Source organism: Oncorhynchus nerka, linkage group LG22 (genome assembly GCF_034236695.1).
Source record: "Oncorhynchus nerka isolate Pitt River linkage group LG22, Oner_Uvic_2.0, whole genome shotgun sequence".
In the NCBI taxonomy this organism is placed as follows: Eukaryota; Metazoa; Chordata; class Actinopteri; order Salmoniformes; family Salmonidae; genus Oncorhynchus; species Oncorhynchus nerka.
Window position 1 is genome coordinate 51573370 of NC_088417.1, and position 26082 is coordinate 51599451.

General features: G+C 43.6%; 1 protein-coding gene across 1 annotated transcript in view; it reads left to right on the forward strand.

Moving 5' to 3' along the window:
* The first annotated feature begins 15528 nt into the window (after positions 1-15528).
* LOC115105314 (transmembrane protein 132E-like) overlaps positions 15529-26082 on the forward strand; it is a 373129-nt gene continuing 362575 nt past the window's right edge. The window contains exon 1 of the mRNA XM_029627233.2: positions 15529-16851. Within this exon, the coding sequence (XP_029483093.2) occupies positions 16791-16851 (61 nt within the window). The 5' untranslated portion in view covers positions 15529-16790. The remainder of the gene's footprint in view (positions 16852-26082) is intronic.

Below are 26082 nucleotides of genomic sequence, written 5' to 3' on the forward strand. Positions count from 1 at the left end.
TTTTGATGCAGTTCACTATGGGCACGCAATTCATCCAAAGTGAAAATACTGCCCCCTATCCCCAACAGGTTTAGAAATGCTTGTAATTATACTTCAGTATTCCATAGTAACATCTGACTAAAATATCTAAAGACACTAAAGCAGAAAACTTTGTTGAAATTAATATTTGTCATTCTCAAAACTTTTGGCCACGACTGTATGTACAAAACAATTCAATCAATTTAACAAAGCATACTAATCCAAATTGAGCATGATGAACTCAGTGCTCAGTGCTCAAAAAAACATGTTTGCATGTGTGTGTGTGAGTGTGTGTAAGTGAGTGAGTGAGTGGTGAGTGAGTGAGTGAGTGAGTGAGTGAGTGAGTGAGTGAGTGAGTGAGTGAGTGAGTGAGTGCGTGACTGAGTGTGTTTAAATGTTAGGCTACATGGAGGCGAGTAATGGGTAGTTTGGTTCATCAGGCTGACTACATTTGAAATTATTAAGTTATGATGATATTTTCACAATGTGAAGATAAGAATTACAGAGTGCGTGTCACGGACGTCATCAGGATGGAAATGACCGGACCAAGGTGCAGCGTGGTGTGCGTACATTATCCTTTATTAAGATTGTCGCCAACAAAAACAGGACCAACAAAAACGAACGTGAAGCTGACTAGGGCTATACAGGCCACTATCACAGACAACTACCCAGCCAAAACAGGCTGCCTAAGTATGATTCCCAATCAGAGACAACGATAGACAGCTGTCCCTGATTGAGAACCATACCCGGACAAAACATAGAAACAGAAAACATAGAAATAAAGAAACTAGAATGCTCACCCTAGTCACACCCTGGCCTAACCAAAATAGAGAATAAAAGCCTCTCTATGGCCAGGGCGTGACAGTACTGCCCCCCAAAGTTGCGGACTCTGGCCGCAAAACTTTTTTTTTTTTTTTTTAACCTTTATTTAACCAGGCAAGTCAGTTAAGAACAAATTCTTATTTTCAATGACGGCCTCTGGCTCCCCACACTTTGGTGGCACCTCTGGACTGGGGACCCTCGCTGCAGGCCCCGGACTGGGGACCCTTGTTGCAGGTCCCGGACTGGGGACCCTCGCTGCAAGCCCCGGACTGGGGGCCCTCGTTGCAAGTCCCGGACTGGGGGCCCTTGTTGCAGGCCCCGGACTGATGACCCTCGCTGCAGGCACCAGACTGGGGACCCTCGCTGCAGGCCCCGGACTGGGGACCCTCGTTGCAGGTCGCGGAGTGGGGACCCTCGCTGGCGGCTTCTTACCATGGATCATCACTGGAGGCTTCGTGCCATGGATCATCACTGGAGGCTTCGTGTCATGGATCATCACTGGAGGCTTTGTGCCACGGATCATCACTGGAGGCTTTGTGCCATGGATCATCACTGGAGGCTTTGTGCCATGGATCATCACTGGAGTGAGGAGACGTATAGGCAGCCTGGTGCGTGGAGCTGCCACAGGGCTTACCAGGCTGGGGAGACATACAGGAGGCCTGGTTCTGGGAGCAGGGTCTCGAGTGTAGAGCCTGCACAACCCGTCCTGGCTGGATGGTTACCTTCACCCGGCAAATGCGGGGAGCTGGCACAGGACGCACTGGGCTGTGCAGACGCACCGGAGACACAGTGCGCAGAGCCGGCGCAGGTTATCCTGGGCCGAAGAGACGCACTGGAGGCCAGGCGCACTTATCCGGCACCATCCGTCCTGGCTGGTTGCCCACTCTAGCCCGTCCAATGCGGAGAGCTGGAATGTAGAGGACCAGGCTGTGAACAAGCACTGGAGACACCTTGCGCTCCACCGCATCACACGGTGCCTGACCAGTACCACACTCCTTACGGTAAGCACGAGGAGTTGGCTCAGGTCTGTGTCCTGACTCTGCCACACTCAAATTTTGAGGGGGAGTGGCTTCCCAGTCTTTCGTGCCAGCCGTGACCCTGTCTAATCCTGGGCCCCTTTTCTCGCTGCCTCTGCCTTCCTCGCTGCTTCCACCTGCTCCCATGGCAGGCGATCCTTTCCCTCCAGGATCTCCTCCCACATCCAGGATCCTTTCCCATTCAGGATGTCCTCCCATGTCCATTCCTCCAGAAAACGCTGCACCTCCCAGCCACGCCGCTTGGTCCGTTTGTGGTGGGTAGTTCTGTCACAGCTCTCATCGTAATGAGGATCGGACCAAAATGCAGCGTGGTAAGTGTTCATGATTCTTTATTAACCAAAAACACTTGAACAAAATAACAAAGTGGAAAAACTGAAACAGTTCTGTAATGTGCATAAACTATACAGAAAACAGAAAATAACTTCCCACCTGTGTGAGTACTTCTGTATCTGGTATTGACTGGGTAAGTGTAAGTGTACACATGAGCAAGTGCACAGAATGACTGTCTTTCTATTCCTTTAACCTCTTGCTTCTACTCGGGACGCTTGCGTCCCAACTAGAGCTCTGGAAATGCAAATGCGCTACGCTAAATGCTAATAGTATTAGTTAAAACTCAAAAGTTCATTAAATTACACATGCAGGGTATCGAATTAAAGCTACACTCGTTGTGAATCCAGGCAACAAGTCAGATTTTTAAAATGCTTTTCGGCGAAAGCATGAGAAGCTATTATCTGATAGCATGTAACACCCCAAAAGACCCACAGGGGACGTAAACAAAATAATTAGCATTTCGGCGTTACACAAACCGCACAATAAAATAGAAAACATTCATTACCTTTCACCATCTTCTTTGTTGGCACTCCTAGATGTCCCATAAACACTATTTGGGTCTTTATTTCGATTAAATCGGTCCATATAAAGCCTAGATATCGTTATATGTAGACTGTGTGATAAACGAAAAAAACATCGTTTCAAAACGTAACGTCATTTTTTTAAATTCAAAAAGTCGACGAGAAACTTTCACAAAACACTTCGAAATACGTTTGTAATGCAACTTTAGGTATTAGTAAACGTTAATAAGCGATAAAATTCATCAGGAGGCGATGTAAAGATCATTAGCTGTCCGTCTGGAAAAATGTCCGGCTAGAAACTCAACGAAAATATCCGGTCCTAGACCTGAGGAGATACGGTGCCCTGCATGTGTTTGACCAAGAAAAAACTCGAAGGGAAATGACAAGACTCTAGACACCGTGTGGAAGCTGTAGGTACTGCAACTTCAGTCAATTAATTGTGGTTCACCTTTATCAATGGGTTCAAGTAGCGCATGGATATATTTTCCCATTTTCAGTGATCAGTTTTTCCTGTGCTTTTCGATGTAAATGCCGTTCTGGTAAAGCCACAGCAGTGATTTAACCAGTTTTATAAACGTCTGAGTGTTTTCTATCCACACAGACTAAGCAAATGCATATACTATATTCCTGGCATGAGTAGCAGGGCGCTGAAATGTTGCGCGATTTTTAACAGAATGTTCAAAAAAGTAGAGGGTCGACTTAAGAAGTTAAGAAAGGTGATTACATTGAGGATATTTTGCTAGATCAAATTGCTAGACATTTTGTTTGCTATCTGAAAGCTACTGTAGCTATTGTTGGTCCATTTAGGGTTCAGATGTTCTGAACTAGGGTTCAGATGTCATCACTCTCACTTACTGCCCTGGACAACAGCTAAAGAATATCAGACATCAGTCATGGATAGTGATTGGGGATGAACTTACACCAGCTGCTGAAAGAGAGATAGGAGGTGTTGTGTCATGCCTATCATTAATGTGATTGCTATTTATCGAATAATTTACTTACTAGATTTAATTATTACTTGATTAACTTAACCATGTAACAATTAACTCATTAGGAATTTGGGGCACTGTGGGAAAAGTTTGTTTAATAGGTTACCATCTCCCAAATTAACTCAATAATATATAGATATCATACCAGTCACTAAATAATCATTTCCTCATATCAGTCTCATTCTGAATGTCATTGACTCCTTTAATCTGCACAAACCACGGTCTCACTGTACCACACAAATTGACTTGATTGTTTATTTACTAACAAGCTACGTGATAACATAAGACACACACACATAAGGTATAGGTTATTGATTAGAAGCTTAATACGATGACAACAAGTCCTAGTCGGACTAACACAATATGACACTTGTTACACAAGATTTGAGAGTTAACTTCTTGCGTTGAGCCATCCCGGATCCGGGATCGTGAATACAGCCTCAAGCTCATTACCATAACCCAACGTTAACTATTCATGAAAATCGCAAATGAAATGAAATCAATATGCTAGCTCTCAAGCTTAGCCTTTTGTTAACAACACTGTCATCTCAGATTTTAAAAAATATGCTTCTCAACCATAGCAAAACTAGCATTTGTGTAACAGTATTGATAGCTATTGATAGCTAGCATTAGCATTTAGCGTTAGCATTCAGCAGGCAACATTTTCACAAAAAACAGAAAACCATTCAAATAAAATCATTTACCTTTGAAGAACTTCGGATGTTTTCAATGAGGAGACTCTCAGTTAGATAGCAAATGTTCAGTTTTTCCTGAAAGATTATTTGTTTAGGAGAAATCGCTCCATTTTGTGCGTCACGTTTAGCTACTAAAAAAACCTGTATCCAGGATTGTGTAAATCTATCCGCAAGCTCATTAGCATAACACAACGTTAACTATTCATGAAAATCGCAAATGAAATGAAATCAATATGCTAGCTCTCAAGCTTAGCCTTTTGTTAACAACACTGTCATCTCAGATTTTCAAAAATATGCTTCTCAACCATAGCAAAACTAGCATTTGTGTAACAGTATTGATAGCTATTGATAGCTAGCATTAGCATTTAGCGTTAGCATTCAGCAGGCAACATTTTCACAAAAACCAGAAAACCATTCAAATAAAATAATTTACCTTTGAAGAACTTCGGATGTTTTCAATGAGGAGACTCTCAGTTAGATAGCAAATGTTCCGTTTTTCCTGAAAGATTATTTGTGCAGGAGAAATCGGTCCGTTTTCTGCGTCATGTTTGGGTACCAAAAAAAAACGAAAATTAATTCGTCAAAACGCCAAACTTTTTTTCCAAATTAACTCCATAATATCGACTGAAACATGGTAAACGTTGTTTAGAATCAATCCTCAACGTGTTTTTCACATATCTCTTCGATGATATATCGTTCGTGGAAGTGTGCTTTCCCCTCTGAATCCCATGGGAAAATGCCTGCAGCTGAAGATTACGTACCAATTTAGACAAAGGACACCGGGCGGACCCCTGGCAAATGTAGTCTCTTATGGCCAATCTTCCAATGATATGCCTACAAATACGTCACAATGCTGCCGACACCTTGGACGAACGGCAGAGAGCTTAGGCTTGTTCATGGCACATTCACAGCCATGTAAGGAGACGATGGAAAACAGAGCCTCAAAAATTCTGCTAATTTCCTGTTTGAGGTTTCATCTTGGTTTCGCCTGTAGCATGAGTTCTGTGGCACTCACAGATAATATCTTTGCAGTTTTGGAAACGTCAGTGTTTTCTTTCCAAAGCTGCCAATTATATGCATAGTCAACCATCTTTTCGGTGCAAAATATTGCGCTTAAAACGGGCACGTTTTTTTTATCCAATAATGAAATAGCGCCCCCATAGGTTGAAGAGGTTAAAGAGAGAGAGTAAACGAGAAAGAGAGAGAAGCAACACTTGAATACATTTTGGAACTACACTCGCAATAACCCCAATACCTTTCCCAAACTGCCGCTCTTATGGGTCTTCGTCGGGTATCCCTGTTGGGCCAAGGCCTTCGTGGGCCGGGTTCCTCTTGGTGAGGAGGGTTCGATTGAGCCTTCTTATTTCCGATGGCCTTCTCCTTCGTTCTCTGGTGTAAGTCTCTGATTGTCCACAGGATGTCACACTGTCCTTCTTAGTTGTCTGTTTACTTGCACTCGTTCTGGAAGAGTGGTCTCCTGAGAATGGCTAATCATCCGTGTCGATGATCCCAGAGTGGTGATATAAGCAGTGTGTAGGACACAATGATTTGAAGAGAATAACCGGATGGTCCTAATTAAATTCACCTTCTTAGAACAGCTAATCATCCATAGCAATGATTGTTAAAAGGTTCCTTTGTCTCCTTCAACGTCGTGTTGCGTTTCGGGGTAGTGACTAATCATAGACCTCAGCTGCAGCTTGTGGTCATTCTAGTCTGATATGTTAATTCATACTCAAATGTTCAGGTAGAAAAGGGCGTTTACATCATGCTGACACGCTCTCTTGGGCGTGGCTAGTTACGAGGCAAGGTATCACAATTTACTATGATCTCGTTAGAGAACTAAAATCACAATCTTATCGTCACAAAAACATTCTCTTTATTCTGGATATTTTATATACAATGTAAAGTATGTAAACCTGATATACCCAGTGTAAAAGCTATTGCGGTTGCCAGCAGCATATCACTCTGTCCTGCTGCTGGCTTGCTTCTAAAGCTATGGCAGGGTTGGTCATGGTCACTCCCTGGATGGGAGACCAGATGCTGCTGGAAGTAGCATTAAAGGGCCAGTAGGAGGCACCCTTTCCTCTGCTCTAAAAAAATATCCCAAAGCAGTGATTGGGGACACTGCCCTGTGTAGGGTGTGGTCTTTTGGATGGGATGTTAAATGGGTGTCCTGACTCTCTGTGGTCACTAAAGGTCCCATGGCACTTATCGTAAGAGTAGGGGTGTTAACCCCGGTGTCCTGGCTAAACTCCCAATCTGGCCTCCATACCATCATGGCCACCTAATCATCCCCAGCTTACAATTGGCTCCATTCCCCTGTAACTATTCCCCAGGTTGTTGCTGTAAATGAGAATGTGTTCTCAGTCAACTTACCTGGTAAAATAAGGGTTACAAAAAAATAGAAAGATGTTATAACAAAAACATTGTATAACAATTTTAATGACATCACAAATAGACATTACTTTTCCATATTCCATCTTTCATCATTCCCAACATTCGGATGTTGAAATATATTGTCCCAGTGGCCATTGTTTGATGTTGTAGTTTTTGGGCAGCAAACTCTTCGTAAGGCACACAGATATTCCAATCACCCAAACTTGACCCCAAAAGGAATCGTCTGCTGCCTATTGTTTACGATCGACATATGATGTGTCAAAAAACAACAACATCCATCCCTCCCCCTCTGCGGGAGAGAGAGAGCTCTGTAGAGCTGATTGACTGTAACCTGATCTTTTGGATCCTCACAGGAGAGTCATGACAGATGCTTGTTTCGAAGACTCTGGTAGCTGACATCTGTCAGAAGAATCCTGTCAAAACATAGTCTGTTCATTCTATTGTAGTTGTTTGAAACCATGCAGTAAGTCCATTTAGATGAATACAATAGGTGATAAAGTGGTGGATTCACCTTGTGTGAATAGTGTTCACTGACCCTCCTAGGTCTGTAATTATGTCTTTAAAGTGGCAATCAACAGTTGAAACATTAAAGCGTAAACCCCACCCCTGTTTCGGTAAAAAGCTGGGATGGGGCTGGAGAAATGTAACCACTGTCATATTCATAGACATAGCTATGGTTGCAAGGACTAACCAAAAATGTACAGAGTATGGCAACTGCAGATTGCTCCTTTAAGTGAACCACATCATTTGAATGCTTTGGGGTGAATTCCCTGTGGGTTTTGGCAAAAGTAAAACAAAGTTGGTGTTACACAGAAAGTATGCCCTGTACCAAAGATGTCATTGTAATTGTGATAATCTTGTGATACAGTACAAACACACTTGTATGTCATTAAAAGGCCACGTGACTCCTTTCAAACAAAAGTAATTCTAGGTGAGATGATAGAGGCAAGCCATTCAACCACAAGCAGAGAAATTGTGCAAGTGTGTGTGTGAGTAAAAGAGAATAATCTGTGAATCATCAAAGGATGTTTTTCAACATTAAAAACTGTGTTGTGAAGCCACCTGTGGAAGTCCTTTGGTCCCTATATGCTGTGGCAAAGAAGGGGGTCGAGTGATAAATGGCAGAACTGTGAGAGCAGAACTAATAAACGGGCTCTGCCCGATCACTAAAATGGCCACCCCTGTCAGAACTACAGATCACAAAATGGCTGACCGCCAAAACTACAAGTCCCAGAAGCAAGGGGAACCCTCAGAAGGTGGAGCCGACCCACAGATAAAGGGTCAAGAAAAACCAGGAAGAGGGGAGGAGAGGGCTGGAAGGATCTATGAACAATAGAGAAAGAGACAATAGAGATTGGCTGGATTTACCGTGTATGAGCTGGATTGTTTTGGACTTACCTGTTGGCGTTTGGACCTGGACCTACCGAGAACCCGATTTGTGTACCGGACCCTGCTATCCTTGACCTCGCCTACGGCCTGGGTGGACCAGGACGGAGAAACAAACACACATGTACTATCCTGTTCGAAAGAACTCTCATTCTTGGGTGATTTGGTGACAGTTTACCACTTAATTTGTGACAAACGCTCCTAACCTTGAAGAGGTTTGCCACACGTGGTGGAGAATGCAGGCATGGACTAACCATACCACTGGTTAGGTAGAAGAAAAAGAAAATGTTCCTTTAGCACTCCAAAGGGGAGTCAGGTTTTTTTTGTGGCTTTGTTTGGTTAGGACAGTTTCTCAGGAAAATGAGTATGGAGGGAGCCATACAGGCCCTGTTACAAGCAGCGGCCGCCCAACAAGAGGCAACTAGAGCTCAACAAATAGCTCATCAGGATGCAATGCGAATGTATCAGGACACGTTACAGGTCCAGCACCGCACCAACCAGCTGCTCAGAGAAGAGCAAGAGAGAAACACCCGGGAGTTAAGAAAAGGCCTAAAGGGGCTTGCGGACCAAATTGGGGCTCAATTACCAGCTGCAAATACCCAGAGGCGGGCCAATCATTTTCTTCACAAAATGACAGCACAGGATGATGTGGAAGCATATCTTACCACCTTCGAAAGGACGGCAGAGAGGGAGAAGTGGCCGAAAGAAGAATGGGCAGGGCTTCTGGCACCATACCTGGCAAGGGACGCTCAATAAGTGCATTTCGACCTGGAGTTGAAAGATGCACAGGATTACGATAAACTAAAGGGAGAGATCCTGACTAGACTGGGAGTGACCGATACCGTGAGGGCACACCGCTTCCACCAGTGGTCCTACCGACCGTGACAACCCCCACGAACACAGATGTTCGACTTGATTCACCTGGCACGGAAATGGTTGCGACCAGAGACCCGGTCATCCGCCAAGATCGTCGAGACCATCGTACTCAACCAGTTTCAGCGAGGTCTAGCCCAAGAAGTGAGACAATGGGTTGGACAGAACGAGGTACTTTCCGCCGACCATCTCGTGGGCCTGGTTGAACGGTATTGTACGGCAGGAACAGCTGAGCAGGCACAGGAGGAAAGATTCCCGTTCCCCAGGCCTGGGTGAACCAGCGGACAGGGTAAGGCTGTCCCAACATTATGGAGGGGGAAGAGAGCAGTGTGGGGCCGTAAGGAAAGAATCAGAATCAGGCCGAGACACTAAGGGAAAAAACGGAAACCGGGACTGGGGTCTCCCCCCCCGAACTGGGGTCTCACCCCGAACCCCTATTATCTGTTACAATTGTAATCAACCGGGACATATTGCAGCCTACTGCCCTATTAAAGAAGAGCCAATGCAATGTAACCTCTGTGAAAATGAAGATTATATACAGTATGCATATCCTGTTGTAACCACTGTACTTGAAAGATCAAGAAACAAACATATGTGCAGGGTGAAGGTTGAAGGGAAAGAGGTTGAAGCACTGCTGGATTCCGGCAGTATGCTAACCCTGGTCGTGGCAAGCCTAGTGCCGAATCATAAACTGGATAGAAGACAGGATATAAGTGTTACATGCATTCATGGGGATACCCGTCTGTACCCCACGGCCTTAGTGAGCATACAAACAGAGGACGGTCTGCTAGATTATGAGGTCGGCGTGGTCCCAAAGATGCCCTATGATGTAATATTGGGTAGAGACTTTCCTAACTTTGCAAAGTTAGGCCACAAGAATGGCATATTTGAGAAGCCAACAACCCTGACCAAGCAGGAAGAAGCATGGGACCTTCAACCAAAGCCAAGAAAAGAGGTCTCCCAGGGGACAACATCACAGGTGCTAGTAGGGGAGGAGGAGGATGATGTGGCAAACCTCGCTGATAACGAACAGCCCGGTACTAGTGGGGCTGGGGTCGATCTGAATTCAGAGGACGACGATCTAGAACCAGCAGACCTGGCAGGGTCCTTGACTAATTTCGGGACAGCTGAAGTAAATATTTCACCCACTCTGTCCCCAGCACAAGTACAGGAAGTAAAGACCCTGATCCAGAAAAACAGAGATGTGTTTTCAGAGGTACCTGGCCGAACTGAGGTTACGGCTCATGGTATCGTTTCCCTACCAGGGAGAAAAGTGAGCATGAGGCCATATCGGGTACCCGAGGCTCGACAGGCCGCGATTAGAGCAGAGACGGAGAAAATGTTGACAGCTGGAGTGATCGAAGAGTCACATAGTGAGTGGTCTAGCCCAATTGTGATGGTCTCCAAGCCTGATGGGTCTTTGCGGTTCTGTAACGACTTTCGGAAGGTAAATGAAATCTCCAAGTTTGATGCCTACCACAAGCCCCGAGTAGATGAACTACTGGAGAAAATTGGTAATGCTCGGTACATTACGGCCCTTGATCTGACAAAAGGGTACTGGCAAATTCCTCTGACCCCCAGGGCCAAACAAAAGACAGCCTTTGCAACACCTGACGGTTTGTTTCAATACATCGTCATGCCATTCGGCTTACACGGGGCCCCAGTCACCTTTCAACGGCTCATGGACAAAGTCCTAAAACCGCACAAAGCATACACCGCGGCCTATTTAGATGACGTGGGGATCTACAGCCCAGATTGGGAATCCCACTTACCCCGGGTACAGGCAGTGTTAGACGCCCTTAGAAAGGCAGGGCTCACGGCAAACCCTTCCAAGTGTTATGTGGGGTTAGAGGAAACAGAGTATCTGGGATACACTGTGGGAAGAGGGTTAATCAAACCCCAACGTAAGAAGGTGAAGGCAATTAGAGAATGGCCGAAACCAGTAAATAAGAAGCAGGTTCGAGCCTTCCTAGGGCTGACCGGTTACTACCGGAAGTTCATCCCAAGCTATGCCACAGTGGCCGCCCCACTTACCGACATGACTAGAGCCAGAGGGCCAAACATTGTCAAATGGGATGAAAGGGCCACCAAAGCATTTAGGACATTGCAGGAGGCTCTCTGCTGTAATCCAGTGCTGGTGGTACCCGACTTTGAGAGAGAGTTTGTGGTTCAGACGGATGCCTCCGAGGTCGGCTTGGGAGCAGTGCTATCCCAAGAGGTAGAAGGGGTGGAACACCCCATCCTGTTTTTAAGCAGGAAGCTGGAACCACGGGAAACCAACTACTCAGTCGTTGAGAAAGAGGCGCTGGCAGTAAAGTGGGCTCTAGAAAGCCTGAAATACTACCTGCTGGGGCGCCACTTCACCCTCATCAGTGACCATGCCCCACTCACCTGGATGCATAGGGCTAAAGAGAAGAACACTCGGATGATGCTGTGGTTTTTGAGTCTCCAACCGTTTCATTTTGACTTGAAACACAGAGCAGGGAAGGAAATGGGAAACGTGGATGGGTTATCCCGCATGCACGCATATTTTGCTGCGGTAGCCCGACCTAGGGGTTTGGATCTAGGGGGAGAGATGTGTGGCAAAGAAGGGGGTCGAGTGATAAATGGCAGATATGTGAGAGCAGAACTAATATACAGGCTCTGCCCGATCACTAAAATGGCCACCCCTGTCAGAACTACAGATCACAAAATGGCCGACCGCCAAAACTACAAGTCCCAGAAGCAAGGGGAACCCTCAGAAGGTGGAGCCGACCCACAGATAAAGGGTCAAGAAAAACCAGGAAGAGGGGGAGAGAGGGCAGGAAGGATCTATGAACAATAGAGAAAGAGACAATAGAGATTGGCTGGATTTACTGTGTATGAGCTGGATTGTTTTGGGCCTACCGAGAACCCGATTCGTGTACCGGACCCTGCTATCTTTGACCTCGCCTACGGCCTGGGTGGACCAGGACGGAGAAACAAACACACAGGTACTGTCCTGTTCGAAAGAACTCTCATTCTTGGGTGATTTGGTGACAGTTTACCACTTAATTTGTGACAAATGCTCCTAACCTTGAAGAGGTTTGCCACAATACATTTCAGTTTTGCCATTGGCATTCTTATCGTGATTACACACGCTTGTTACCATTGTACTTGATTTAGTTTCATAATTGATTTTTTTGGTGTGGGAATTCTGTTGAAATATGCAGGACATGCCATCAATTTGCATTTGACATCTTATATAACACGACATCGGGCTGGCAATATCAGATAGAAATCAGTATGATTCAACAGTGTATCCTCAATTTGGAGGAAATTATGATATTGCAATATGATCAATATTGTCCATGTTGTGTTAAAATGCCAAACTGCGTAAGGCTTTTTTCTGAGATGTCATTTGAGGTACGTTTCTGTGTCTAAAGTGGTCTGTGTTAACCCACTCTTCTCAAGAAAGAAAACACTTTTTTATACCATCCTTTGCTTGGTAAAATATTAATTGTTTAGAATTAATATAATTTCTTATGAAGTAAATATACATCCTACTCATTAGTGGAGCGGAATTTCAACAAGCCCTTAGAAAAACAAGAACTCAGTCCTATTGTTGAAGTCAGTAGTTTGTTCTTCTGTTGGACAGAATAGTCAACATGATGAATTAAACATGTATGACAGCAGCACAAAACAAAACAAATTATGAATGTACTTCTGCCACCAGATCAGAAGAAACAGGCTATATGGACACAATGACGCTGACTTCTGGACACAAGTGACTAACACAACAGTTCATACACTACATATACAAAAGTATGTGGACATACCCTCAAATTAGTGTAATCGGCTATTTCAGCCTCACCCATTGCTGACAGGTGTCTAAAATCGAGTACACCGCCATGCAATCTCCATAGACAAACAATGGCAGTAGAAAAGCCTTACTAAAGAGCTCAGTGACTTTCAACGTGGCACCCTCATAGGATGTCAGCTTTCAAACAAGTCAGTTTGTCAAATTTCTGCCCTGGTAGGTCTGCCCCGGTCAACTGTAAATGCTGTTATTGTGAAGTGAAAACGTCTAGGAGCAACCACGGCTCAGCCACGAAGTGGTAGGTCTCACAGAACGAGACCACTGAGTGCTGAAGAGTGTAGTATGTAAAAAAATTCTGTCCTCGGTTGCAACACTCACTACCAGGTTCCAAATAGCCTCTGGAAGCAACGTCAACACAAGAACAGATCACCATGAGTAATGCCAAGCGTCAACTGGAGTGGTGTAAAGCTCGCCGCCATTGGACTATGGAGCAGTGGAAACGCGTTCTCTGGAGTGATGAATCACGCTGAATCTGGGTTTGACAGATGTCAGGAGAATGCTAACTGCCCGAATGCATATTGCCAACTGTAAAGTTTGGTGGATGATGTATAATGATCTGGGGCTGTTTTGATGGTTTTGGCTATGCCCCTTAGTTCCAGTGAAGGGAACATTAATGCTACAGCCTACAATGACATTCTAGATGATTCTGAGCTTCCAACTTTGTGGCAACAGTTTGCAGAAGGCCCTATCCTGTTTCAGCATGACAATGCCCCCGTGCACAAAGCGAGGTCCATACAGAAATGGTTTGTCAAGATTGGTGTGGAAGAACTTGACTGGCCTGTACAGAGCCCTGAACTCAATCCCATCGACCACCTTTGAAACCTTCGACTGCGAGCCAGGCCTAATTGCCCAACATCAGTGCCCTATCTGAACGGAAGCAAGTCCACGTAGCAATGTTCCAACATCTAGTGGAAAGCCTTCTCATAAGAGTGTAGGCTGTTATAGCAGCAAAGGGGGGACCAACTCCATATTAATGCCCATGATTTTGGAATTAGATGTTCGACAAGCAGGTTTCCACATACTTTTGGTCATGCAGTGTATATAGAAGTCTCTTGCTCTGGTAGAGACTAGATAAATGACTGTAAAAGGGAGAGACTTTGCTTACATCATAAAATTAAGGCACCCAAATCTACATGAGCGTTAAGCCTATTGTTGTTTTACAGTATATTTAGCTGTTTTAGCACTGATGCACAATGCAGTTTGGAATATTCACTACATTTGGATAATATCCCATGCCCCAAAGTATGTACTTTGAGACTGACAACATTGGTGGCCTAAAATGGAGTGCAGGCATGTCAGTGTGTCAATCCAAAAGGGTACCAAACCCTTATACTATGCTGCATGATAATATGCCCCTTCATTCTCTCATGCTGGAAGACCAAAGCGGCTTCACCTAACATTATAGAACAAGACAGGCCGAAGAGATGCAATATTTTAGGACAAGGCATTCATATTCCCAGCAGACCTTTGTGAGCTGGCAATAACGAATGTTGTTCAATGCTACCACAAGTGAGATATGTGGTGTAGGCTTCTACATTTGGAGGTGAAAGATACTCTGTGCTTATCAGTGGCAATATTATTGTGGGCCTGGGGACCGTGTCAAGCACATCACTCAAAGATTTGGAAGCCTATGACCTGAGGATGACACATCTTTCCCCAGAAGGGGAATGGGTCACTGCTATCTGCAATCCTAATAATGCAAGGTGTACTGTATAAAGATGGTTCATTGCTGTGATATAATTATTTGGACTCTACAGCACATCTAGGAATTTTGAACCCTTATTATAGCGATCATTACCTCTGGCCTATGGGTGGATTGTTTGAGCCTAGAGAAATCTTAGAATGGAGCTAAATGATATGCATGAAGTGGCATGTTCAATGAGAAAACAAATTGGAGTCCCCATTTGCACATCGAAACTTTCTCTCCACTTGGAAGTGAATGGAGCAGCTGTGCTGTGAGGACATCTGCTTAGCCAACTGTGGCCAAAAGTGGTTGTTTATATGCTATGGTGTTTTGAATTATGCTATTTTTAGGCTGCATAAGATTTCTTTCCCGTAATGTTACATTAAATATCTTCTTCACAAACTGAAAACAATTGGAACCAGATAGCCTAACCTTTTCAGTAACTCTCTTTGCAACTGGTTTAAGTGATGTTTAGCATATCAGAGCTCACTAAATAATACTGTACCAGATAAGAGACAGGGTTGAATCAGAAATTACAATAATATACTTGTGAAATAGAGTGTATTATCTAACATTAAACATGCTGTTTGGACCCCAAGATGAGTAATTGCAGCAGCTAATGGGGATCCTAATAAATACTAAACATTACGATGGAAATTATTGCATTAGCTCTGATCATAAAGTTGATTCGTATCATCGGCATCTTATTATAGTTTTGATAAATGTTTCTTTATTGAAATTAAGACTTTTACATATTGCTCACCTTGAATTTCGGATTTAAAAGCAATTTCATTCGTTGTTCTATAACGAATAGGCCTCATGCAACATGTTGTACAAATTGTACACACGCACACTGTCCACCTCATTGGATAAAGTATGCGTAGCACGCGCGTCAGGCCGGAGGGTACCACGTGATTAAGATTTGGTTGATTGATGCGGCGTTCAGCATTTTGTTGAATTCTGAGAGTGAGGGAAAAGGATCTTGGTAGCAACTGTCTTTGAGAAAGTAGCTTTATGGGACACAACACATACGAGAACGAATGAGCAATTTTTCTTTCTTTCTTTCCTTCATTAGGAGTGCCAAAGAATGGTCAACACAAGGCAGGCTATTGCGAAACAGTCCGTGAGTTTGGAACCACAGCTAAGGGGATGGATTTGGACTACTAACGTTACTGCGGATTGAGTGAAAATGGTCAACATTGTTGTGACTCGGGATTTCTAGAATATAAAGGCGATGAGAATTAAGGGAGCCTAACATCGAAATGTGGTAGGCATATTATGTGGACTGCCGTTTTCAATCTGGGAACTAGATGAACTATCAAATCACCGCATGAAACGCATTCGGTGACTTGGGTTGGGAATCGCGGAATTACCCGAGATTAGTCGAGTGTTTCTTTCGTATACATTGTTACGTGTGGAATAGCCTTTTTTGCTTACTGGAGGTTCCTCTCGCCTGTGCACTGGAACTTTAATAAAGGCTTGACACCCGGCAAAAGGCACGCGTTGTTGAACCCTAGCCCGTGTTCCCTACCGCGCAGTAAAAACCGACGGATGGTCTCTATTGTCAGTTGGCTACATTGTTGCATCGGGGCTTGGTTAAATGTTCTGTTTAATTGGCTCCGTATCATGGAAAACTACACCCACTGTCCAGTTGTAGGTTTCAGGACCTTTTGGATAACACGTTTATCAATTTTAGGCGCTGCAGTTTATAGCCTACCAGCCTCAAATACCTCCGCATTTAGCGTAGTCAACTGAACGGCGAGGAATTCCACATCAATAGTTATTTTTATTGCAATGTGTGAGTACAATTGCGCATGTGTTGAATTATTTAACCCGTGGACTTGGCTACATATTTGGAACATGCATGGAGGACTATTTAATTGAGGGCACAATTGGAAACAGACGCGTGGGAGTCTCGAGCCACTTGATCCTGATACCTGTAACTTTCTTCTCCGGCTTGGAGCCCCTTTTATAAAAATACGTTTGTTCATCGTGCCTTACATTTTGTTTTCATTAAGCCAGTCAGACATTTGTAGGATTTGACACCGACCTATTCAGCAGCCTAGTCTACAGCCCCACATCTTGTAAACAATTCAACGTTAGACTCTTGAAGAACCTGCCGTAGACCTAACACCGGTCGGAAGCTATATTTGAAGATTCCTGTATTCAAGCCTGCTTACTGGATTTACTGAGATCTACGATGTCAATTTCACCATACCGCAGAGGAACTCTTCTGCTCTGTGTGGCGCTCATTTCTAATGGTAAGTGCCTAACCAAGTGACACACAGTATACTTCAGAATGATGATTAGCTGGGTGTCTGAACTCCATGATGTGTAGGCCTACATCTCGGTGGAGTTGGTTTGCGACGACTGTGGGCGCCGCCTGTTTGATTGTTATAGGTAGGCAATTTCAAGTGAGATGCGATTTTGAGATTTCAGAGTAGAAAACACTGTTGCAGTGTCGCCTAAGCGCAACTGCCACTACGAACCAACTTCTCATTTAGAAAATTGCTTATATGGCATCGATATGAGTCAAACATTTGATTATACAGTCAAAATTGACTACAAAGTGTAAATTGGATGACACTAGTTTTGTAGGCTACCTGAGTATATCACTACATAAATCGGGGATTGGCAACTCCAGTCATCGGGGCCTGATTGTCAGTTTTTCCCCCAGCCACAACTAACACATCTGACTCCAATAATCAACTAATCATGATCTTCAGTTTAGAATGTGAGGGGGTTCATTTCATCCTGCCCTCAGCTGGCAGCACACATGTAGTAATCAATTCTGAGCTGCATGCAACCTGATAGTAATGTCCGTGGTAAATGTGGTTTGACTCTGGATGTCCATATCGGGCTAGTTAGAGACCATCTGTAAATTGCACAATGGACATGGGACAATGTTAAAAATCCAATACCTCCAAATGTCAGTGACGCAAACCAACTATACATTAAAATAGAAAAATGTAAGGCATTTGAGAACTAAAATGTGTGCAACATCAAAATATTGTCTCATTTACGTTGTGTAATTTATTGATGGCCCTAACTAGCCCCAGAGATGGACTATCCAAAGTAGAACCATATTTGCCACAGTCGCACACCAGCCGGCTGAAGAGAGAATATTTGTCTTAGTCTTCCCACCTGCGAACACACACACACACACACACACACACACACACACACACACATCAAACCACACCCAGAATCCAACTCTCATTTGTATTCGGTAATGGCCGCTAGCATTTCTTTAATGAATCAAATAAAAAATGAGGCCAAAGCAGGAAGTTCAGTGTCTCTTTAAATTTGGATTTGTTATTCTGCACACACAAAGTGTAATATAGGAGCTAATAGATGCAGGTAAGGATTAAGTTATTAATGCAAGTGAGGTATACAACCAGTTGAATGCTTTCATTTGCAATGAATGGTCCTGGGCAAGTACAATTGAGGGTCCACAAACAGCATCTCTCCACAAGGTGGGAGCAGGGCTGTGTAGCTTGCCACACTTTAATAGCAGGTTTTTGTAGCCCATGTTTTTAGGAGCTCTCAATTTCACTAGTCTCTATTTTCTGAACCGATTAGGAAAAAAAACATTTTTAAATACCGTATAAATATTTCTGGTGTGCTCTCCCATTCAGGTTTAGGATGCCCCATTTGCAGTAATGCACAAAGAGGGATGCACTACAACACACTGAAATAAGGCTTTTATTGGTCTGCAACATCACTAGTTTGCAATCTATTCCTTACATGAGGGACCCCCCCCAAAGACAGTGGTCAGTATTGCATCACATTGCGAAGGACATTTTTGGACTCACATTGTTGTGCTGTGCTCACTTGAACAGGAAGGTGACGCGGTGGTCCTCTGAACGAGGCACAAATCATCCTTCATTGACAGCATGGCCAATGTTGAATGTTGATCATTTTAAACTTGGAAAATAACCTCTTAATCCCAGATTTGGGACAACACAGCCACTGTCACTGGTCCAAACCACTCGTTGTTGAATTTGTGATTTCTAACTTGTGTAATGTTTATGGCTGATGAGCACCGATACGTTTTAACTATACTTTCTCTTCATTATTTCTCTCCATATGTAGGTTTGCACATTTTAGGGAATATTCAGAGGTGGAAACGTTCCGTGGGAATTAATGTAAATACATGCAAATTAATACTATTTTAATGTAATGTTTTTTGCATTAGATATATTTATCATATGGAGACATTACCCTTGTTTTGGTCAGCCTGTTGTGTGCTTTGGTGTGTGTGAGAATTGCGTCAATTCAAATCTGGTATCAGGATAAATATGACAACGAGTCACCGATTGTATACTATGTATTTTTTATAAGCTAAGCAATAAGTGGTAAATGCAATTTTCATATATACGGGCTCTCTGTCCCACCTCGCAGGGCAAAAAACAGAGAACTGACTTGTTCCTGACAAAGATATTATAATATACCCTGATGACAGTAGTAGTTCCGGCTTCCGAGCCGGCCTGTCAGAGTAGAGACTGGGCGTGGTTTAAACTTGCTCAGCCTATTGCAGGCGCTCAGGTGGGTCCCCGCCTCTTTGCGCTTCTGTTGATAGATGTAACTGTTGCTGTGAAGAACATCCATGCGCTCATGCTCGATACCGTTATCTCGCACCTGGCTCCTGTTATCTAACAAAAGACAGCTTCTTCTGCAACCCCACGCTCTGAATGTGCCACCCCCCCCAACTCATTGCACAGTGCCTGTCTTCTGTATTTTTCCATCATGAGAAAGGCCCATGGCCTTGAAACTTTTAACAATGTTTCAAGTCAGCTATGTTGCATAACACATACATACATCCACACAAGCCAACAGCAGATAATATTCAATCATATATATGGTAATGGCTATAATGTAAAACACAGAATCCAACAATCCCCCTTTTTCACACCCCCAAGGGTGTGAACAAAAATTCAGCAATGAATCATATAACAGTTACAAAGTTTAAAATACTTTCATGTCCTCCATTCGATCCCACTATGTACTAGATTGGCTACCAGCCACCTAGGAACTTAAAACCCTCATGTTACGAATCCCTTTTGGCCTGACAGTCTAGGGGGATGGTAATGAGACCCGTAACATAACTCATGCAAATTATTATTGTGACAAAGTAAAAGTGTGCACGAAATAACCACGACAACAGAAATCTACCGTCAAACTCTAGGTTTATTTATAAACACACGGTAATGGGGGGAGCAGGAAAAGGGGCTGAGCAGGACCCAAGGAAAGAAACAATAAGTATTCAAAAACACCCCTAAGCTAGACTAGCCTACTTTAACAACAGCTAACTAACTAACCAAAAATACAGTGGGTGGTCCGCCCAGTTCTAACTAGTGTATTTAACAAAGTTCACCTACGGGTAGTGTATGCCCATGGGCGACTTGTCTTAGTTTCCCCCTTTTCCCACCAGCAACACACAAACACCATAACCAAAAACAATACTCACAGGTGATGACAAAGTGCTATGGAGGTGCTTTAAACAAAAGAGAGGTTAAGACACAAAGCGAGAGTGAAACACAGAGACCTACAGACATGGCATTTACAGAGAGATTGAGCTAGAGATTGCTATAGAACAAACAAATGATGGGGTTTTTAAACCATGGGGAAGGAACTGTGATATAGGTTAGGAAGTAGGAGGAGGTGTGTCTTCTGATTGATGATTGATTGTTGACTGATTGGGGAGTGATGATTTTCACCTGTGAGGGGAGAAGGAGAGAAAAGAAACACACACACAGGATACACACACACACAGGATAACTGTATCCGTAACACCTCATGTCAAAAGAGAACAGCTCATTTAAAAACAGAATAAAAGAAAATGGTGTGAAATTTAAGTCCCCCTTTTGACACCTGCTAGGGTGTCACTCATTATCCTTTATTTCAGCAGTCCCAACATAGTAATATGTTAATAGCATTTCATGAAAATAATAAGTTTATTATTAATAAAACATTATTTTTACATAATTTTTTTACAGAAAAACAGAAAAGAAAAATCAACCAAGAAAAATAAAGAAAAAATCGACAAGTGATATATGCTTTTGTCTCCCCCTTTTGACACCCATAAGAGTCACTTAGCAAAAACAGGATAAAACTTGATTGTTTATTGACATGTAAGATATAGGATAAAACTTTGGTCATGGAAAACAGTAAAGCAAAGCATTATTATAAACCATCTGGTCCTCTCAGCTACTCCTATCCTGCACCAGGTGGGCTCCTTGCCACCCAGGGACTCTGAACCTTCACATAAGAGAGGACAAGTTATATCGTACACGTTATGTATTTAAGAAGTTATCATTCCACAACCTCACCCACAGCAAACCAGGGGTCATCCTCAGTCAGCCCCATCCTCCCCTGAAAGCTTGCTTCAGTATCAGCATCTCCAACTGGAGCATCAAGCAAAGGCATCATACCTGAAGCCTTCACCACATCTGTAACAGACTTCTTAAAACACGGTATGATGCAAGCAGCACAACACATCAATAACAAAAATACAAGAATTATGGTCAGAAATCCAGTAACCACCATACCAGTGTACTTACCAAACCAGGCTCCCAACCAAGAGAACAGTCCAGACTCCTCCACCCCCGCCATGGTCCTCATCTCAGCAGATAGTGCATCAAGCCCATTAAGGGCCTTAGATATACTACCATCTGGACTGGTGTTATTAGGAATATACGTGCAACATTGTTCACCAAACATCTTGCAGACACCCCCCTGACTGGCAAGAAGCATATCCAAAGCAAGTCTATTCTGGAAACCCTAGATGTCGCCTCAATCTGTTCAGACATACCAGTGAGTGCATCACGGGAGTAATTCACAAAATCCTGTTGATTATAGTAGATATAATTAATCCATGCAGTCTGTCTTGCATCTACTATGGCTGGACTTATAATAGGTAGTAAGTGCCAGTCAGTCATTCCTACCCAATGCCTGAAATTCATGAGGAACCTCAACAGGCACCCCCAACAGATTAGTGTGTATGTCAACTACATCCTCTGTCCATGGAGCACTACGTCTGTCTCCCATGGGATGGAATGTTTTCAGGTCCCCTGGATACAGAACCCAACAGCTGCTCAGCAGTAACATCAACAATGGTCTGTGGAATTATCAAACTGGTCAGAGCACACATACCTTTCCAGTCTCCTCTAAGAATGGGTCTCCGCACTCTTTTGGGTCCACAGATCCACCACACATCAGCCAGACCACTAGTTTGGTTTAGGCCTGTAACTGGCCAAGTGGAATTAATGGTTATGTTACTACTGCAATCAGCTTCAGGCAATCTCCCATAATCAATGCCATTACCTGTACCCGTGATGCAACTGTAATTGCCCCCATATGCATTAACACCCCAAGTGGCCCGATGAGGAGGTACTGTAGGAAACACAAGGCTCAAAGAGGAACAGAGAGTTGAATTGGGCTGAACCTGGTAAAAACCTCTCAGAATACACAACCACCCCTCTCCTTCTCCTATAGCAAATGGGTGTGTAGCCAGAACAGGTCTAGCAGACCACATAATGCAGTCCTTTCTTATCAGGGTCTTCGCTGTATACCTCATATAAGACAGCCACAAATTGTCCCTACCATCAAAACCAGTCTGTGCCTAATTGATCAATAGCTGAATAGTCTCTAACGTTAGTTATCTGAATGGGATTTGACACAGTGGTGGCAGGCTCGGTCCAGGGGTGGTAGAGGAGTGTGTCTGGTTCGTCTGGGACCTCTGTGGTTTTGGCAGCACCTTAATAGAAAACACACCCATCGTGTCTGTCCTGTTCCTTTGTAGTCCGAGGGTGTAAGTGCCTGCATCAGAGAGATTAATAGTTTTGATGGTTAGTAGGATTTCATTGCCTTTGCAGAGTTCAACAGTGCTCCCAGGTTTCCCCCATATCATGGAAAACCTATCCACCTTTGTGGGATCCCCTATGCTATAAGGATACCCTCTTATCCAATCCCAGAACTGTCCCAAGTTGGTTATCATGTAATCCCCATACGGACACCCTCCCCCATTTGATACCTGGCTCTGAACAGTGTTCACAAACAAGGACCAGTTGCGGTCTGAGGAGGCTGATGTTGGTGGGATTTGGAGGATGATGGAGGCAATGGGAAAGAGCCTCCGATCCACAAAGTCCCTTCCACCGGGTGGCTGATGAGATGCAGTGGGGCAAAAAAGTATTTAGTCAGCCACCAATTGTGCAAGTTCTCTCACTTAAAAAGAAAAATCCAGAAAATCACATTGTAGGATTTTTAATGAATTTATTTGCAAATTATGGTGGAAAATAAGTATTTGGTCAATAACAAGTTTATCTCAATACTTTGTTACATACCCTTTGTTGGCAATGACAGAGGTCAAATGTCTTCAAGGTTTTCACACACTGTTGCTGGTATTTTGGCCCATTCCTCCATGCAGATCTCCTCTAGAGCAGTGATGTTTTGGGGCTGTTGCTGGGCAACACAGACTTTCAACTCCCTCCAAAGATTTTCTATGGGGTTGAGATCTGGATACTGGCTAGGCCACTCCAGGACCTTGAAATGCTTCTTACGAAGCCACTCCTTCGTTGCCCGAGCAGTGAGTTTGGGATCATTGTCATGTTGAAAGACCCAGCCACGTTTCATCTTCAATGCCTTTGCTGATGGAAGGAGATTTTCACTCAAAATCTCACAATACATGGCCCCATTCATTCTTTCCTTTACACGGATTAGTCGTCCTGGTCCCTTTGCAGAAAAACAGCCCCAAAGCATGATGTTTCCACCCCCATGCATCACAGTAGGTATGGTGTTCTTTGGATGCAACTCAGCATTCTTTGTCCTCCGAACACGACGAGTTGAGTTTTTACCAAAAAGTTATATCTTGGTTTCATCTGACCATATGACATTCTCCCAATATTCTTCTGGATCATCCAAATGCTCTCTAGCAAACTTCAGACGGGCCTGGACATGTACTGGCTTAAGCAGGGGGACACGTCTGGCACTGCAGGATTTGAGTCCCTGGCGGCGTAGTGTTACTGATAGTAGGCTTTGTTACTTTGGTCCCAGCTCTCTGCAGGTCATTCACTAGGTCCGCCCGTGTGGTTCTGGAATTTTTGCTCACCGTTCTTGTGGTCATTTTGACCCCACGCGGTGAGATCTTGCGTGGAGCCCCAGATCGAGGGAGATTATCAGTGGTCTTGTATGTCTTCCATTTCCTAATAATTGCTCCCACAGTTGATTTCTTCAAACCAAGCTGCTTACCTATTGCAGATTCAGTCTTCCCAGCCTGGTGCAGGTCTACAATTTTGTTTCTGGTGTCCTTTGACAGCTCTTTGGTCTTGGCCATAGTGAAGTTTGGAGTGTGACTGTTTGAGGTTGTGGACAGGTGTCTTTTATACTGATAACAGGTTCAGACAAGTGCCATTAACAGGTAACGAGTGGAGGACAGAGGAGCCTCTTAAAGAAGTTTCAGGTCTGTGAGAGCCAGAAATCTTGCTTGTTTGTAGGTGACCAAATACTTATTTTCCACCATAATTTGCAAATAAATTCATTAAAATCCTACAATGTGATTTTCTGGATTTTTTTTCTCATTTTGTCTGTCATAGTTGAAGTGTACCTATGATGCAATTACAGACCTCATCTTTTTAAATGGGAGAACTTGCACAATTGGTGGCTGACTAAATACTTTTTTGCCCCACTGTATGTTGGCACGACTGCCTTATTGTATCTCCATCCAAAGCCGCTTGATTGGAAGTGTACTTTGCCAGACTGCCAAGAACCATGCCCTCATCCAGGCCAAGGTGTCGAGACACGATAGTGATGACACCATATGCCTTCTTGATCTTTGCACCTGATAGGATGCTCTTGGCAGCATACTATGGGTCCAACATGTGCGCTGCGGCGTGTATGGGCTTCAGGCAGAAGTCTTCATGCTTTTTGATCTATTTCAAAACTGCAGTTTCCTCTGGTGCAACAGTGATGTGGGCAGGGAAGTACAGTTTTCTCTTACATCTGCAAGCATTCTGAACATCAGACAGGATGGCATTGTCTCCCTCGATCTGTGCAATTGCTATTGTTATACGTTTTAGGCTGCTTTACCTCTCTCTCCCCAAATACATAATCCAGGAGTATCCTCTTGATGGGGCTGTCCATGTCGGCAGACTGAGATATGGCCATTTCTTGGAGAGACTCGTTTCCCTCCAGGAAACTGTCAAACATGTTGACAACACCACCCTAATTGGTGATGCTGGGCAGCTTCAATGTGGTGCTTTTATTCTTCTCACTTTGCTTGGTGAGGTAGATTGCTGCTAGAACTTGATGACCCTTCACATACCTAACCATTTCCTTGGCTCTCTTGCAGAAGTGTGTCCATTGTTTTCAGTGTTATGATGTCCTTGTGGAGCAGATTCAATACAAGAGCAGCACAGCCAATGGTTGTGATGTGAGGGTAGGACTCCACTTTAGACCAAGCAGCCTTCATGTTTGCAGCATTGTCTGTCACAAGTGAAAATACCTTCTGTGGTCCATTGATGACTGCCTTCAGCTCATCTGCAATGTAGAGACCCGTGTCTCTGTCTCTTGTCTGTGCTTTTGTAGAATACTGGTTGAGGGGTGGAGATGAAGTTAATTATTCATTGCCCACGAACATTCGACCACCCATCAGAGATGATTCAATACAGTCTGCTTTCTCTATGATTGGCTTGACTTTCACTTGAACTCTGTTGAACTCTGCATCCAGCAAATTAGTAGATAAAGCATGTCTGGTTGGAGGGGTGTATGCTGGGCAAAGAACATTCAGAAATCCCTTCCAATACACATTACGCAAAAAACCTTCTGATTCCAGGAAGACCACGAGCTGTTGCTATCGATAAGGTGTCGGATTCATCATTTTCAACTTGAATTAGAAGTAAATTGTAGTGAGTAAAAAAACACAACACAATTCCATGTACAGCTAAAGTTAATTAAACATTTCCTTTGTAAGATAAATGTTTTAAAATGAATTATGTATGGAAACAGGTGAATTAACACTCAGTTAGTAGGCTCAAGCAAACTAAAACCCACATAGTCGCAAAAACTATCTAGCGGAAATTAACGAGTTTGAAATAATTTAAACACTTTGCTGTAGCCTACTGTTTACTAGTTAACAAAAAAATTGTATGTCATGAAATCTATTCAACCCACCCAGTATTGTAATCAAAACTTACCAGAAAGCATGTAGTCCTTGGCTCAGACAGTGTAGTAGTGCTCAATGGCATCTCATTAGTGTGCAAGATCTTGAGAATCCGCTGTACATTTGAAGAGTGGACTGCACATGTGATGGAAGAATGCACTGTGCATGCAAGGGTTTCAATTCCATTGAATTGGGGATAGTTTAACCAAAATATGCCTGAAGACCTAGAATTGCCTTGTCAATCACACAAAGGTTCACTGTTATAAGCTAACTTAATTTTGTTTTTGTTTTTAATGAATTTAAGCAAAGTTCCCAGGCTTAACTTCCCAAAGAG